The sequence below is a fragment of the Rhineura floridana genome, chromosome 13, assembly GCF_030035675.1.
Source record: "Rhineura floridana isolate rRhiFlo1 chromosome 13, rRhiFlo1.hap2, whole genome shotgun sequence".
Classification (NCBI taxonomy): Eukaryota; Metazoa; Chordata; class Lepidosauria; order Squamata; family Rhineuridae; genus Rhineura; species Rhineura floridana.
In genome coordinates this window covers 8,567,385-8,585,910 of record NC_084492.1, presented here as the reverse complement: position 1 = coordinate 8,585,910, position 18,526 = coordinate 8,567,385, and the positions used below count along the sequence as shown (strand labels likewise).

General features: G+C 44.7%; 1 protein-coding gene, 1 non-coding gene and 1 pseudogene across 3 annotated transcripts in view; all 3 read left to right on the top strand.

Moving 5' to 3' along the window:
• GNAO1 (G protein subunit alpha o1) overlaps nucleotides 1–18,526 on the top strand; it is a 302,091-nt gene that overhangs the window by 229,043 nt on the left and 54,522 nt on the right. For both annotated transcript variants that reach the window (XM_061594079.1, XM_061594078.1), the window contains exon 5: nucleotides 16,246–16,374. In XM_061594079.1, the coding sequence (XP_061450063.1) occupies nucleotides 16,246–16,374 (129 nt within the window). The remainder of the gene's footprint in view (nucleotides 1–16,245; nucleotides 16,375–18,526) is intronic.
• LOC133369488 (5S ribosomal RNA) lies at nucleotides 7,261–7,379 on the top strand. The gene has a single exon (XR_009758906.1). It is a non-coding gene; the product is annotated as a 5S ribosomal RNA (ribosomal RNA).
• LOC133369475 (5S ribosomal RNA) lies at nucleotides 12,478–12,596 on the top strand (annotated as a pseudogene).

Here is an 18,526-nt window from a genome sequence, read left to right as displayed (position 1 = left end):
TCCCCCTGATCAAAATGCTCAGGGAGACCTTGAGATGAGATATGAAATTGAGGAAGCATCCAAACTAGGAAATGTGGTAGTAATGGGTGACTTCAACTACCCGGACATAGACTGGCTGCATATGTGTTCCAGTCATGTCAAAGAAGCAAAGTTTCTAGATATTCTAAATGACTATTCCCTAGACCAGTTGGTCATGGAACCGACCAGAGGGACGGCAACCCTGGACTTAATCCTCAGTGGGGACCGGGACCTGGTGCGAGATGTAAGTGTTGTTGAACCGATTGGGAGCAGTGACCACAGTGCTATTAAATTAAACATACATGTAAATGGCCAATTGCCAAGAAAATCCAACACGGTCACATTTGACTTCAAAAGAGGAAACTTCACAAAAATGAGGGGATTGGTGAAAAGAAAGCTGAAAAACAAAGTCCAGAGGGTCACATCACTCAAAAATGCTTGGAAGTTGTTTAAAAACACTATATTAGAAGCTCAACTGGAGTGCATACTGCAGATCAGAAAAGGTACCGCCAGGGCCAAGAAGATGCCAGCATGGTTAACGAGCAAAGTCAAGGAAGCTCTTAGAGGCAAAAAGTCTTCCTTCAGAAAATGGAAGTCTTGTCCGAATGAAGAAAATAAAAAAGAACACAAACTCTGGCAAAAGAAATGCAAGAAGACAATAAGGGATGCTAAAAAAGAATTTGAGGAGCACATTGCTAAGAACATAAAAACCAACAACAAAAAATTCTATAAATACATTCAAAGCAGGAGACCATCTAGGGAGACAATTGGACCCTTGGATGATAAGGGAGTCAAAGGTGTACTAAAGAACGATAAGGAGATTGCAGAGAAGCTAAATGAATTCTTTGCATCTGTCTTCACAGTGGAAGATATAGGGCAGATCCCTGAACCTGAACTAACATTTGCAGGAAGGGATTCTGAGGAACTGAGACAAATAGTGGTAACGAGAGAGGAAGTTCTAAGCTTAATGGACAATATAAAAACTGACAAATCACCGGGCCCGGATGGCATCCACCCGAGAGTTCTCAAAGAACTCAGATGTGAAATTGCTGATCTGCTAACTAAAATATGTAACTTGTCCCTTGGGTCCTCTTCCGTGCCTGAGGACTGGAAAGTGGCAAATGTAACGCCAATCTTCAAAAAGGGATCCAGAGGGGATCCCGGAAATTACAGGCCAGTTAGCTTAACTTCTGTCCCTGGAAAACTGGTAGAAAGTATTATTAAAGCTAGATTAACTAAGCACATAGAAGAACAAGCCTTGCTGAAGCAGAGCCAGCATGGTTTCTGCAAGGGAAAGTCCTGTCTCAGTAACCTATTAGAATTCTTTGAGAGTGTCAACAAGCATATAGATAGAGGTGATCCGGTGGACATAGTGTACTTAGACTTTCAAAAAGCGTTTGACAAGGTACCTCACCAAAGGCTTCTGAGGAAGCTTAGCAGTCATGGAATAAGAGGAGAGGTCCTCTTGTGGATAAGGAATTGGTTAAGAAGCAGAAAGCAGAGAGTAGGAATAAATGGACAGTTCTCCCAATGGAGGGCTGTAGAAAGTGGAGTCCCTCAAGGATCGGTATTGGGACCTGTACTTTTCAACTTGTTCATTAATGACCTAGAATTAGGAGTGAGCAGTGAAGTGGCCAAGTTTGCTGACGACACTAAATTGTTCAGGGTTATTAAAACAAAAAGGGATTGTGAAGAGCTCCAAAAAGACCTCTCCAAACTGAGTGAATGAGCAGAAAAATGGCAAATGCAATTCAATATAAACAAGTGTAAAATTATGCATATTGGAGCAAAAAATCTGAATTTCACATATACGCTCATGGGGTCTGAACTGGCGGTGACCGACCAGGAGAGAGACCTCGGGGTTGTAGTGGACAGCACAATGAAAATGTCGACCCAGTGTGCGGCAGCTGTGAAAAAGGCAAATTCCATGCTAGCGATAATTAGGAAAGGTATTGAAAATAAAACAGTCGATATCATAATGCCGTTGTATAAATCTATGGTGCGGCCGCATTTGGAATGCTGTGTACAGTTCTGGTCGCCTCATCTCAAAAAGGATATTATAGAGTTGGAAAAGGTTCAGAAGAGGGCAACCAGAATGATCAAGGGGATGGAGTGACTCCCTTACGAGGAAAGGTTGCAGCATTTGGGGCTTTTTAGTTTAGAGAAAAGGCGGGTCAGAGGAGACATGATAGAAGTGTATAAAATTATGCATGGCATTGAGAAAGTGGATAGAGAAAAGTTCTTCTCCCTCTCTCATAATACTAGAACTCGTGGACATTCAAAGAAGCTGAATGTTGGAAGATTCAGGACAGACAAAAGGAAGTACTTCTTTACTCAGCGCATAGTTAAACTATGGAATTTGCTCCCACAAGATGCAGTAATGGCCACCAGCTTGGATGGCTTTAAAAGAAGATTAGACAAATTCATGGAGGACAGGGCTATCAATGGCTACTAGCAGTGATGGCTGTGCTCTGCCACCCTAGTCAGAGGCAGCATGCTTCTGAAAACCAGTTGCTGGAAGCCTCAGGAGGGGAGAGTGTTCTTGCACTCGGGTCCTGCTTGCGGGCTTCCCCCAGGCACCTGGTTGGCCACTGTGAGAACAGGATGCTGGACTAGATGGGCCACTGGCCTAATCCAGCAGGCTCTTCTTATGTTCTTATGTTCTTATGCTTCCTCATCCTTTTCTGCTGATTGGAGCCAGAGTGAAAGGAGGCGAGTCAGCCACGGAGAAGACTCTTTACAGTAGCTAACACACACCTCCCCTTTCATTCTGATTGGCTTCTAAAGATTGCTGTTGTGGGAGAAGGCATCAACAAGGATCTCATTCTCAGCCTAGCAGAAAAAAAGGGGGGGAAGGGTGTGGCTGTGACTATCATGAAGGGACTCTGCACTTTTGAATTTGCTACAACACTATTGTGTTAGTCTGTCCTTGCCCCACCCTCAGAACACCCCTTTTGGGGGACTTACCCCGGTGTAAGCTCTGCTGGCTTACATTCCACTGGCTGAGACCCAGCTCAGCCAAGTTAAGGGATTACACCAGTGCAGCCTTGGCTGAGCCAGGATGAAGGAGTTATGCTGGCATAGACCGACATAGCCCCATCTCAGGCAGGGCAGCCCCAAATCCACCTATTCCAAGCTTGCTCATCTCACTAGAACTTGGATTTGGATTGCACCGCACACCACAGCAGCCAAGCACAGAACAACACTTTAACCAACTGCTTGGGCGAATGGCCACGTTTGTACCTAGTGCTGAAACGCCGGAGAGAGGAGGGCATTCCAGAGTCAGGATGGCATCATGGGAAATGCCCTCTCATGAGTTGCCACATACTGTATCTCAGAGAACTGGAGCACCGTGAGAAGGACCATGCCCTGATGATCTCAAAGTCCAGGCAGGTGTAACTCCAATATTCAGGGTTCTTTGGCCAGGGAAGGGCAGAAGGAGGAGAGGGTGAACCTATTTAAGATCTGTAGCATATGTAAGTCATTGGAGGGCCTCCTCCCTCCACAGCTCAAAGATGCTGCAGACGGTAAGAGAACGTGCACAGATGTTTTCGTGCATTGGCAGCAGCTAGAACGGGAAGAATCGATAGCTAACCGTCTCTGTTTATCATCACCATCCGCACACACTAAGGAAACAAATTGCTATAAGAGCACATGGGCCTTCCTAAACGGTGCACTTAGTCTATGCCAGAAACTGAGTGGGAAATCAATACACAGAAGGCCAATGTTATTTATTGAGATTGTCTCCATCTGCACCAATATAAACTCTGCAATTAATATGGCTGTCAGCCCTTCCCTTGCAAAGTCTCTTTGGGAAGAATCTTGGGCCTGGTTTTAGGGCACGCATGGAGAACCTCAGGCCTGGGGGCCAAATGCAGCTTTCCAGGCCTGTCTATCTGGCCCTTGGGACTCTCTCCAGGCCACACCCACTCTCTCCAGGCCACACCCACTCTCTCCAGGCCACACCCACTCTCCAGGCCACACCCACTCTCTCCAAGCCACACCCACTCTCTCCAGGCCACACCCACTCTCTCCAGGCCACAGCTCTCACCAGCACTGTTTTGTCATCATCTTGAACGTTTTTGCCTGGCCTTAATATGTCCTTGAACTCTGATTGTGCTTCTTCCTGGCCTGGATGCAGGATACAGAGACGTGTGTGTGTAGAAACTAGCCTCCTCTACAAAAGTAAATTCTCATTTGCTGCCCTCCTCAGTTTTGCCTCTGGCCCCACTGCTGGCATGGGGCTCCCAGAAAGTTGCCGGAAGGCAGTGGCGGCAGGTGGCTCCATGTCAGTGGGGCAATGGAATCCGCTCTGGGTTTCAGTCTGAGCAGTCAAGGAGCTGCCCAAGTTGCTGAATGGCACCTCTCCAAATTTTATGATGCAGTGGTCCAACCAACAAAATTTGTACAAAAAAGGTCTATATAAAAATGCATAGTTTTGTGAAAATAGCTTAGAGGGAAAGGCATTATATTAGAAAAAAAGTTTGTGCAAAAATATGTATATTAAGAGAAATGTGCGCTGAAATGATGACAAATTTTCATGAGGACTTCATTTACAAAATCATACTGGTGGAGAAATGTAGTGAACTGAAGTTAAGATTGGAAAAGTGTGAAACAAACAAAAAAAGACTGAAATTGGTAGAATTGCCCATCCCTGACTATAATTCCCATAACTCCAACATTAAACAAAACCTACTCCAGCACCCTGTTCTCACAAATGCCTGTAGGAAGCCCACAAGCAGGACCTGAATGCAACAGCACTCTCCCCACTTGTGATTTTCAGCCACTGGTATGCACAGGCACCCTTCCTCCGACAGGGGAGGCACATCACAGCCATCATAAGTATTGATAGCATTATTCTCCATGAATTTGTTTACTCCACTTTTAAAGCCATCCAAGTTGGTGGCCATCACTTCCTCATGTGGGAGTGCATTCATAATTTAACTATGCACTAGGGATGGGATCCATTGACCAGTGCTGCTCTGAAAGCATTCCACTGAGTATCAGTTCAAGTTCATTCTTTGTCCACTATCCATTGCTTTTATGGTCTGATTTTTTTGCCTCCAAACAAAAATCAGTATTAATACTGATATTTTGAAATTGAATTATTGATATTTTGAAAGAAATTATCAGTATGTTGAAAGAAACTATCAATATTTTGAAAGTTATTAATATTTTGAAAGGAATAATTGATATTTTGAAAGGAAAGCAGCTTCGCCACTGCCTCCTCCTCCTCCGCTTTTATAGGCTATTATAGGCTTGGCTTCCTTCCTCCTCGCTTGGATTGTTTGAGTGATGGGGGGTGGCAGAAAGAAAGACAGACAGACAGACAGAAAGGGACCTGCACTGCTGTGCTGTGAGTAAAATTACTAAAAGAACAGATTCAAAGTGTTGGTTCTTACCTATAAAGCCCTAAACGGCATCGGACCGCAATACCTGATGGAGCGCCTCTCTCGCTATGTACCTACCCGTTCACTACGCTCGACGTCGAAGGCCCTTCTCCGGGTCCAAACCCATAAAGAGGCCCGGAGATCAACAACTAGATCTAGGGCCTTCTCGGTGGTGGCCCCCGAACTATGGAATGCCCTCCCAGATGAGATACGCCTGGCGCCTTCTCTGTTATCTTTTCGGCGCCAGGTAAAAACTTACCTTTTCGCCCAGGCTTTTTAAATTTTGTAAATTTTTAAATATTTTAATTGAACATTCTAAACTTAATATGATCTTAATTTATAAATCTCAATGGCAATTTTATTAATGTTTTATAATTGTACTATATATATATATATTTTTCCACACTTGCTCATATTTTAATTGTGATTTTATTTGTTGTACACCGCCCTGAGAGCTTTCTGCTATAGGGCGGTCTAGAAATGTAATTAAATAAATAAAATAAATAAAAACATTCAAGGGGAAGAAATCTGGAGTCAGAGGAAAGCCAGTGAAGTTCGGAGCAAACAGGATCTGAATATGTGGACCCTTGAAAAATCCAGTGCTAAATCCAAATTCAGCAGAATTCTCACCTATCCCTAGCACTGTGTGAAGAAGGACTTTCTTTTGTCTGTCCTGAATCTTCCAACATTGAGCTTCACTGGATGATCCCAGGATCTAGCATTATGAGAGAGGAAGAAAAACAGTTCCTGTCCTCAAAGCAGCCCTTCCCATGGCAAAGAAATGACTTCAGTCTGTGCCCTTAGTCGGTGCTGTTAACCATTCTCTTACACACACACTAAGGGATACCTTCTGGTCACAGCAGGCCCACCCTTGGTCAATATCCAGCCCTTGCAGATGGGACGGGCCTTCTGACCTCCCCTCTCCATCCCTGATCATGCCATCTTCAAGCCTCTGGAAATCTATCATCTGTATGCAGCCTCCAACTCTCCAAAACGCCTCCTCATTGTTGGCATTTACAGAAGCCTCTGGTGTGCCAGCCCTGCAGGACAAGCATATTCTCTTTTCCTTTACAACTCGGGAATACCCAATGAGGCTGTGTGCTTGCACCTCTGTTCTCCTCCTCTGGCTCTCATTTACCAAGACCCATTCAAGCATGTTATTCAGCAGAGACCAGCTAACAAGCGCTTAAGTCTACCATAAAGGGAACAAATGTCATTTTCAGATAGATGGTTGCTAGGGGAGTTTGTTCCTGGAAGATGGGACATGGAAAACAAAATTGGGGGGGAGGGACACCCCCTACATCAACAGCAGCGTGGAATTGAGGTGGAGAGCAAAAGCATAGGAGTGGCTGGCTTAGGAGTAAGCATGGGGGAGTAATCAGGTTCAGTTTGCATTTAAAGGTGAACCTACCTAATGCACCCTTCCCAATTTGCAGAATTTTGTCCTGCGAAATTCACACGTCTCTGAATTCTGCAATGCAGTTCTCCAGCCAAGTAGTGTCTACAAAAATGCATATACTAGGGCAGTGGCCCCAAAACATTTTCCCCCACAGACCAACTAAAAATTGCTGGTGGCCTTGGCAGACCACTTAATGATTTTTCTGTCTGTTGTAGCAATCATAATGCTCTGTGCTAGATGCAGGAAGTTTTGTATTTTTACAGGTACGCCACAGACCACCTGAATGAAGCTTACGGACCACAGTTTGGGAACCTTCCTACCAGGGGAAAGTATGCACAGGAATGCATACATAAGTGATAATAACACCACAAAATGCATTATATTAGGGAAAATTGCTTGCAAAACTGTGCATATTTGGCAAAATTACATATAAAAATGTGTACATTTAGAGAAGCCTATGGCCATACTACCCTGAACACACCTGATCTCGTCTGATCTCAGAAGCTAAGCGGGGCAAGGCCTGGTTAGTACTTGGATGGAAGACCGCCTGGGAATATGGGGTGCCATAGGCTTAGAGGAAGGCAATGGTAAACCACCTCTGAATACCTCTTACCATGAAAACCCTATGAATATATCCAAAAGATTTATAGGGTCACCATAAGTCATCATTGACTTGAAGGCATGTAACAGCAAAATTTAGAGAAATTTACACCAAAATGCTGATGAGGACTTTTTTTAAAAAAATCGCAAACTGATGTGGAAATGTTGGAAGCTGAATTTAAGACTGGGAAAATGAGAAACGGTGAAACAGTGAAATGGACAGATTTGCCCATCCCTACAATGGAGGGAGGTTTCTGAAGAGTAGATTAGGCAGGAATGGAGGTATGGCTGTTTATTCTGTCTGTATGTCACATTAATAACTCCTGGACACAGCACTGTAATATTTATCTATCTACTTATTATTTGATTTATGTCCTGCCCTTCCTCCCAGCAGGAGCCCAGGGCGGCAAACAGAAACGCTAAAAATACTTTAAAACATCATAAAACAGACCTTAAAATACATTAAAACAAAATGTTTAAAACGTTTTTTTTTAAAAGCTTTAAAAACATCTTTTAAGAAAGGGTTAAAACATATCATTAAAAAACATTAAAAAGCAATTCTAACACAGACGCAGACTGGGTCCTTTCTTAATCATCTGTGTTGCTGGCTTGCCTACTTCTTTTGCTCTGCATATAAACAGAGTACAGATCCGCAAGGAGTTCATTCAGTTTGCATTTGTAAGTGAACGAATTCATGGTTCCTGGATTCATGTTCAAATTGGAACACAATTATCTTTCAGTTTGGCACTCCTCCAAATTTTGCAATACAATTCTTGGCCAACAAAATTCCAACATGCATATAAAAGTGCATATTTCAAGCTTCAGTGCGTCTATTAGATAAAATGTGTACAAAACTGAGAGTTCAGGGTAGGAATGGAAGGGTCTGTCAATTTCAGTTCTCTCCGTTTCTCTTTTCCAATCTTACATTCAGCTCTCCACATTTCTGCACCAATTTGCAATTTCTTTTTAAAATATATATATATCCTTGTGAAAATTCATTAGCATTTTAGTGCAAATTTCTCCTAACAAACATGATTTTGTATGTAGTTTTGACTAACGAAAACATTTTTCCAAGCAATTTCTCCTAACAGAATGCGTTTTAATGTTATTTTCACTGATGCACTCGTTCCCCTAATACATGCATTTTGGTACACATTGTCTGGAGACCTCTGTCGTAAAATTTTGATAAGTGGAATTTTTGAAGGATGGCTGTTTTCCAGTTTGCATATTGTTCAAGAAGTTTGAATTAGATAGGCCTGCCTTTAAATATAAACAAAACTGAATTTATCCCCCATCCCTAGTTCAGGGTAAAGTGCATGCAAATCTGTGTACACATACGTAATGCAAATTTTCATGCAGGGACAAAAAAAGTAAAGATTGATGTGGGAAAAGTGGGAACAGGACAGAACAGACTTTTGAATGGACTCATGGAAAACTAGCATGGGCTGAAAATAGACCATTCTCTCCATCCCTAACACAGAGCACCCCCTACAGGCATGACATGGAACGTGGCTCCACATTCCCCTAGGATTGTGCTGCATGAGCACAAACTGCATTGCAAAATTCGGATAAGTGTGAATTTCCAAGGAAAGCCTTGGAAATGTGTCTTGGTTTTCATATTGTTTCGGAAAGTGCAGATTTGATAGCTTCAAATGCAAACCAAACTGAATTTCTCGCCCATCCCTACCACTGCCCTACCAGCCTCCGTCTGCTCTTAGTGAGTCCCCATCTGCTTACATTTGTACTACCAGTTCAGGGAAGGAACTCGTGCCAACTCCCTTCTCCTCACAGTGTTGCTTTTGTGGAACTCAGCAGGGAGGACAACTGGGACAAAACTAGAATTAGGCTGCATGCACATTGAAAACAGATAGCTTCCCCCAAAGAATCCTGGGAAGTGTGGCTCACCCCTCACAGAGCTAGACTTGCCAGCACCCTTAACACATTACAGTTCCAAAGATTCATGTGCTTTAAAATTGCTTTCAATGTATTGGTGCGTATGCAGCCTGTCGTTGGCTCTGGCTCCACCTAACCCCGGTCTCCCTGCCTTCTGCCCCGCACAGCCCATGAAGCTGAATGTCGGGATTCTCCCGACAGAGAAACAGAAAGCTCTGCTTCACGCAGTGCACAGTTAAACTATGGAATTTGCTCCCACGGGATGTAGGGACGGCCACCAACTTGGATGGCTTTAAAAGAGGGTTAGTTAGACAAATTCATGAAGGCTACCAACGATTAGTAGCTATGATGGCTGTGTGCTGCCTCCACGGTTGGAGGCAGTAAGCCTCTGAATACCAGTTGCTGGGAATCACAAGTGAGAAGACTAACATGATGCTGCTTGCATTAGTGCGCTAACAAAGCTTTCAGTGGCTGTATGGGTTGTTGATGGGTTTTTTTATCATTTTGTGTTAGGGTGTGATAGATTTATTTTTGTTTTTAATGGAGACCTTTGGGCAACAAGCAACTAATACATCTAAATAATAATAATCATACTAATAGCAGCAGCAGCAGTAATAGTAGAGGAAGTAATGCTCTTGCACTCAGGTCCTGCTTGCGGGCTTCCCATAGGCATCTGGTTGATCACCGTGAGGACAGAATGCTGGCAACATTGGGTTCTTGGCCAAATCCAGCAGGGCTCTTCCTGTGTTCTTAAGTCAACATCTATGGTTGGCAGACTGAACTCTGATGAGCCCATACTGCAGATGTTCCCCTGTGGTAATCGCGGGTCTGCATCGTTTCAGTGTATCAAGTGCAATTTTCATCTGAGGCTGCCTGCTGAGATGCTCATTAGGATGAAATCCTCCCAATTGTCTCGTACAACATGAATTTGCTTCATCGCAGTGGAGGCTTACATACTCTCAAGATGCAAGCAGTGCAGTGTGGCTCCAAGATACTTTACTGGCATGGTCCGTATATCGGTATTGCTCAAAGGGTCAGTTTGCTGCCTTGAGGATTTGCTAGGGAGCAAAAATTGGCTGGCACATTGTCACCTCCATCAGAAAAATGCCAAGATTCTGCAGCTGGAGAATGAAACCTCTTATCCGGTGACTATAATACTTGTCTGCTAAAGATGGTCCATGAGAGGCATTGTTGCCCTGGGTATGTCCACTCATCCTACAATCACCTTCGGTAAACAGGTTTTTGTGAATTATTGTATAGCTACTTTACAGCCTTTGCCACATTGGCTTTGTTGTTTGGGACTGGAGGGAGTTGTAGTCCAAAACATCTGGAGGACACCAGGCTGGTGAAGTGCTTCGAAAACCCTCATTGACCACAGATGATGGTAGAATAGGATAAATGTTTTGTGTACATCCCAATCAGTGGTGCCTCTTAAATATTGTCTCTCTCCAGCCTAAAAAAATGGAGAGGGGGAAATCTTTCCAGCAGACGGAATACTAACAGGTGAAGTCTTCCAGAAGGGTGGCTCCTTAAAAGGTTTCCTGCCTTTTCCTATAGTTCAGCGACTTCCTTTCCTCCTGTGCCCCAGGAGATGCAATTTTGCCTTCAGCAGCAAGCTACAGTAAAGTTTGGCCCTTGTTAGCCTCCTCAAGCAAATGACTCAGGGAGACGGTACTCAGTTGCACAACAAAATGTTTAAGACAAAATCAACACCTGTCCTGCCCAAACTCAAAGAACTCAGACACAGCTGTAGTTTTTCTTTTACTGAAGTAATAGAAATTTTCAGTTCAGAGCGCTTCATGAATCTACCTACGACTTACTCAGTACTCAGCATCCCTCTCTAACTAACTAGGCACAACTTGGTGGCTCTAAGACGTTGACTCAGCAACTATCCCTCCCCCCTCACCCACCTTACGTAGAGCTGGGCAGGCTCCCCGCTTGCGTGTACCCTGAGTCACTGTTGGATGCGTGTGCATATGTGCAGATTCCTCCTCAGCTGGGATTGCTGAATCTCCCACCGCATTTGCCTCCTGGACTGGGGTGAAGGCGGGGCCTCAGTCACTGTCCCGTCCTCTTCCTCTGCAAGGGGAGAGCTGTCCACCAGCAGTGCGGGCACTGGGAGATGAGCATGGTCAGGTGGAGGAATGACCGGCGGGTCTGGTGGTTTCTCCAGGGGGGTGTCTGGAACTGCTGGAGGTAACCCGTCAGCATCCAGAGTGGGGGTCACTTCAGTGTCCCTCCCCTCACTCGGTCCTTCCCCGACTGGAACTTCCCGCCCAAGTCCTCCCCCATCTCCTCCTTGCCGGTCCACCCCCTGCTAGCATGGCTGATGACACCTTCAGGCTTACGCACACGGGCTGAGAGGGTAATACATGCTAGGCATGTGCACCAATCATAAAAATTGACCTGTATATGTAGTGTTGGGAAGAAGCCAATTCTGTTTCAGAGCCCCTCTCTGTCTTTCCAGTTCAACTCATGATTCAGGACTGAATTAGATCTGTTTAAAAAATGACGCTCTGTGTTTTCCCATTCACTATAATGGAGACTGTAAAAACAGCTACTACTTTTTTTTCCTTTTCACAGAAGTGGATAAAATTTGCAGGCATGGGAGCTCTCCAGTGGATGAAGCCTCCCAAGCTGTAGGCAGATATATCCAAGGGGTTTGGTGCAGGGCCTTTTAAAATTCGATGTTAAAAAGAAAAAGAAAAGGAAAGGTTTCTTTTATTTTCTGCCAGACTTGGATGTAATTTGCAGGCGTGAAAGCCTGCCAAATTTCAGAATGAAGAATGGAGAACAAGAGTGGAGAACCCCAGGTCTGGATGCCAAATGCGACTCTCCAAGCCTCCGTATCTGGACCTCGGAACTCTTCCCAGGCCACACACCGCACTGGCCTTGCTTCACATGCTGAGAGTGTTTTTGCCTAGCTGGAGTTGCCCTTGAACTCTGATAATGCCTCTTGCTTGTCTGGATGGAGGATAGAGAGGGGGGTTGGGTGTGGGTGTAGTAAGTAGCCTGCTGTACAAAGGTAACATTTGCATTCATTGCTCCAACCACTTTTGCCTCTGGCCCCATTGACATGGGGCCCTCAGAAAGTTGCCCCAAAGGGAATGCAACCCTTGGGCTGCAAAAAGCTGCCCCACTCCTACTTTTCTATTTGGGGGTGGGTACAGTAGGAATCACTATGGCCATACTACCCTGAACATGATTGATCTCATCTGATCTCAGAAGCTAAGCAGGGTCAGGCCTGGTTAGTACCTGGATGGGAGACCGCCTGGGAATACTGGGTGCCGTAGGCCTAGAGGAAGGCAATGGAAAACCACCTCTGAATACCTCTTACCATGAAAACCCTATGAATATATATATATATTCATAGGGTCGCCATAAGTCGTAATCGACTTGGAGGCATATAACAACAACAACAGTAGGAATCATGGAGGGGCATGGTGGAAAAAAGATCATGTATCCCAAGAAATGTCACATCATCAGCAAAGACCCTGTTACCCCAAGGGCCATTGTTGGAGGGTGGACTTCTGATCCCCTTTGTGAATGTTGCAGGATACATCCTCTTCCCCTAGGAGCGAGAGATCCTGCCATTGACTTAAATTGGGAAAGGGGTAGTGGTGAAAAAACACAGCATAGATCCACGTGAAAAACAAACACAGTTTTAATGTTTACTTCAATATCCCTCCCCAAAATCACAGTAATTAGAATGCCCTGGGAAAATAATGCACTGCGATTAAAACCTAACCCTGCCCACCAAAAATATTCCCCCCATCTCTCACCCTCTCTCCACGAGAGCTTAGTCTGCTTAATTTTATGTGTGTGTGACACTTTAAAAGTGCAGCGTTTGGGGCACCCAAGTCCACAGACTGGCTCAGGATTTGGCTTTTAGGGAGTTCCTGAGTGCAATCCAACTCAGGAATGTGAAAAACTCACCTGAATCACCCCTATTTATCTTGTAATTCTAGAAGTGTGCAGAGCCGATGCATACCCCTAATGAATATCTGCCTTGGTGAAGGGGTACATGCCTTTGGCCTTGAAGCAGACTATGATGCAGCTTCTGTTGAAAAGTCAGTACATTCGCTTGAGAGTAAATTCCACTGGGGTTCACTTTTGATTGGACATACATACGGTTGCACTGCTAAACTCTGATCCTCCCCTCCCTACCCCCCCAAAAAAAAGCCTTTTGGTCTGCTCTCAAATAAAGCATCTTTGTGACCATTGAAATGAAACAACCCATTTCAACGGGAGTGATATGGCTTCGAAATGATCGTTGTCATTTTGAGGCAGCCCTAATAGAGAAAGCCAACCAAAAGTTCGGGCTTTAGAGTGCAATCTTCTACACATCTACTCAGACACAAGCCCTGATGAGTTCAGTGGGACTTCCTCCCAAGTAAGTAAGCATAGGATTGCAGCCTAAGCCACTTTCAAAAAGGCCTCCCACATATAACAAAAAGACAAGACAAGTGGAAGATGAATACTTGCCGCTGAGGAATCAGAACGAGGAATCGCATGACAAACATAAGTTCTCACAACTCCATTCATACATCCCTGGCCCGCTGCAAGTCTATTAAGTGAGCACCTGCCTCCAGATGGTGATGAATGCCTTTTGAAAAAATGCTTGGCAAAGGGTACAAGGGAAACAATTCCACTTGGACCTTACACAGTTCTTCGGGTGACGCAGTTCTTGCAACGCTTTCCTGGAAATGAATAATGGAAATGAAGCGGAGAAAAAACAGAAATGGGCAGAATGAAGCCATAAAAGCAGGTGGCTTTCTCCATTCAGCTCAGCTCAATTCAGTTGCACGGAAGTGGGAGTCAGATGGTGAAGTAGGTTCCATGTATTGAGGTTGTCTGTTCCAGCAGATCAAGTGCTCACTCAGGACAAAAGACACATTTCTGCCAATCCTTCCCCTCTACACTTTTCCCAAGGACAGCGGAGTCTTCAAATGGGACCATTCTTCCTCGGGGACTATGGCTAGAGATGGGCGAGCCTGCCCGTTTCCATTCCTCTCCATTTCTCATTTTTTGCCATCTTCAGTTCTTCACATTTCCACATCAGCCTGTGATTATTTTAACATTCTCATGAACATTCATCAGCGTTTCACTGCAAATTTCCCCTAATAAAGACTTCTTGCAGTCTTGCCATTTTGGTATGCAATTTTGCCTAATATGCACATTTTGCAAAGCCATTTTTCCTAGCAGAATGCATTTTTGTGTGTTATTTTCACTAATCTATGCCTTTTTATGCACACATGACCCCATTATATGCATTTTTGTACACATTACTTTGTTGGGGAACTGGGTTGCAAAATTCAGAGAAGTGTGAATTTCAAAGCATGGCTGTGTTTCGCTTCACATATTGTTTTAGAAAGTGCAAATTGAGAAGGTTCATCTTTAAATGCGAACTGAATCTCCTCCGTACCTATTTACCGTTTGGTAAGTGGAATATATGGCCCTACCTAATACAGTTGTTACATCTGACAAAGCAACATTGGACAAAGTGGTCTTTACTAGTGGCCCCTAGACTGGGACAGAGCCTTGGACAGTAATGTAGTGGCAAATTCAGAAGTGCAGGTCCCTTCATGATAGTCACAGCCACACCCCTCCCTCCTGACATCCCAAGGGGCCAATAAGCATGAAAAGAGAGAGTATTAGCCACTGAGAATAGTATTTTCAGTGACTGACTCACCTCCTTTCACTCTGATTGGCTCCAATCAGCAGGAAAGGACAAGGAAGCAAGTTAGAAGACTCTTCTCAGTGGCTAACACACTCCCCTTTCATGCTGATTGGCTAGAGGATGCTGAAGACATAGGGACCCTGCTGGAACCCTGCTCCCAAAAAAGGTAAGGGGTCTAAGACCCCCTGAGACCCTGGATGACAATACCCCTAGCTGTAGAACTACCCTCTCAACACTGGTGTCCCTACAACTTACTTCAACAGCACTTGGCAGGGCAGCACAGCAACGAGTTCAGGGCTGTATGGACACACCAGTGGAGCCAATCCAGTGCTCCTGGAAGTGCATCCTCACAGTCCCAACCTCGTCACCGCCCTGCCCAGCTGCATCCCCATCCAGGGAAGGTAAGCTGTAGTGGCACTGGGGTCAAGAGGGCAGTTCTGCAATTCTGCCTCACTCTCCCAGCCACTGCTGGTGGCCACTAATCCACAAAAGCACGTGTCACAATAAATGTGCTAGTTTTCCAGGTGCCCTAGGAGTCTTGTTTTTTGCGTTTTTAAAAAAGCTGTTTTCTCCCTGATACGAAGCAGAATTTGTACCTACACTGTAACAAATCAAATTCAATGGATCAATGTTCACATTCAAATGAACTCTGTGCAACTTTATTTCCATAATGTATTTTGCTCATGAAGAGGTAGCCAGTGTGGTGCCCTCAAGATGTTTCTGGATTACAACTCTCATCACCCCGACCATTGGCCATGCTAGCTGGGGCACCTGGGAGTTGGTGCCCAACAATATCTGGAGGGCACCAAGTTGGCAATCCCTGCATTAGCAGGATACAAACTTTCTGGTTGTATAATGTTGGTTTCTGACATGCAGGGAATCTGTGCCAGTGTCTACAAGCTAAGACAAGGAGGACATCTTTGTGATAGCTGATTATTGTGGCTATCATTGGGGTTATTAATAGCAATAATTATAACAATGTACATGGTACTTTTCAGAGAATGAGAGGTCTCTGCCCCAAGAGGCATACAGTCTAGGAAACATCACAAGGGAGAGAGTTACTAAAGTTACTCTTGGCCATTTGGAGGAACAGGGGGATATAATTCTAAATAGTAATAATGATAATTCGTATGTTATAGTTCTGTTTTACCTCTGTTGTTGAAAACTACATTTTCACAGGGATTTTTTCCCCTTAAGCATCTATAGCCATGAAAATATTGCAGTATATTTTATCCTTACACCTTTTCTTTTTTTCTACTTTACAGCTACCTGGACAGCTTAGATCGAATCGGGGGTGCTGACTACCAGCCGACAGAGCAAGATATCCTTCGAACCAGGGTCAAAACAACTGGCATTGTAGAAACCCATTTCACGTTCAAAAACCTCCACTTCCGGTTAGTGTGGTGCAAAAATGCAATCAGATCACTATGATTATGCAACTCTCAGCCTTGTGTGACTACAGTCCTACTGCTCAGCCAGACAACAGTGCTCACATTTCATAACTGTGCACCCTAACACAGCATAGAAACTTACAAAGCAAAATTCCAGCCTGAACTAGCAAATGCATGTTTGTGCTATCAGTGTGAAAGACTGCAAAACTACGTTTTGGTGGTGTTGTCATTGGTGAAGTCCAAAAAAAGAAAACCAGTTCCTTTCAGGCAGCGGCGGCTAGTGGCTCCATGACAGTGGGGCAGTGGAATCCACTCTGGGTTTCAGCACCTTGGACAGCTCCTTGAAAGCTCAGACTAAACCCGGAACAGATTCCACTGCCCCACTGACATGGAGCCACCAGCCAGCACTGCTTTCAGGTCTAAATGACCTTTTTTCAAGGGTATCCTTAGAGAAAACTTCATAAAGTTGGAAGCTTTTGTTTTCGTTGCCTTACAATTGCAAAGGGAACCTGGACATGAAGTGTTCTCTAAGACTGGCCTTTCAGGTCATTTGGACCTGAAACGTTGGGCTCTAATAAAAACCTTCTGTTGACAACACGACATTTTTACTCAATTGTGCCTGACCTTAGTGTTCCTGAGGAACTGGTTTCCTTTTTTGGTTTTATTGTTTTCGGTGCCTCCCTCCTGCGTTTGCATGACATTGTTACAGTGTCATCAAACTTTATTTATTTATATGTTATTTATTGACCCTCAAAGGAACAGACAATGAAAGAAGACGTATAAACACGCAAAGCAGTTGCATCACAGAAATCTGAAAACAATAAATGTTCACAGCAAATGAGATTAAACAGCAACACCGACCTCATGAAAAAAGTTCCAAATCAAAATGACTCGGGGCCTTTCCAGGTGGGCTGTTTATTCGCACAAAATTTGGTTGTTAACCCACACTTCTTGTGTAATTATCCTATAATCTTTCTAACTGCAAAAAATCTAACTGCAAAAAGAAAACAGTGATGGGAAATTGCACTGGAAAGTGTGGGATCAACAACTGGCCAGTCGCGTAGTGGCAAATTCAGAAGTGCAGGGTCGCTTCATGTTAGCCACAGCCACGCCCCCTCCCCCCTTCTTTGCTGCTAGGTTGAGAATGAGATCTTTGTTCATGCCTTCTCCCCCAACAACAGATAACCCTAGGAGCCAATGAGCATGAAAGGGAGGAGTGTTAACTACTGAAAAGAGTCTTCTCAGTGGCTGACTTGCCTCTTTTAACGCCGATGGGCTCCAGTCAGCAGGAAATGATAAGGACGCATGTTAGAAGACTCTTCCTTTCATGCTAATTGGCTCACAGAATGCTGGAGAGTTAGGAACCCTGCTGGGACCCTGCTCCCAAAAAAGTAAAGGGTCTCAGACACACACCCCTGGACGACTGCGCCCCTGCAACTGGCTGGCAATGTCTGGTAACAGGGGCAGGGAACCTCAGACCCAGGGGCCAAATGTGGCCCCTACAGGCCTCTCCACCTGTCCCTCAGAATTCCCTCGGGCCATGCCCCTCTCCCTTAGGCCACACCCCTCAGTGGCCCTGCCTGGCTGCAGTGTGTCCTTGAACTCTGGTAGTGCCTCTTGTTTGTCTGGATGGAGGACAAGTAGAACCTAGCCTACTATACACAAAGAAAAGGTGAAATTCAGTGCTAGTCCAACTCAGAGTAGGCCCATTGAAGGCAATGGAGATAACTAACTTAGGCTCATGAATTTCATTGGGTCTGCTCTGAGTGGGACTCAGTTGAATACAACCCAATATTTGGATTTCTTGCCCTGCCCACTTTTGTCTCTGGCTCCTTCCACCACTGGCATGTGGCCCCCGGAAGGTTGCCCGGAAGGGAAGGTAGCCCTCGGGCCCCACCCCTGTCTTATAACCTCTGCACAAACATATCAGGACGAATGCTCCATAAGCAGGGGGCGTTGTGTTGCTTCCATTCAGGATTGGTGCAGACATGTCTGCATGAATGCACAATAAAGAGCCATTCTGGAATCTCCCATGGGAAATAAAAAGGGTGTGTGTGTTTTGCAGCAAACTTAAAGCAATGAATTGCTTTAGGTTCCCTAGAATGTTGGTGCTGACCTGTGACAGGGCCTTTTCAGTGGCAACTCCCCATTAGTG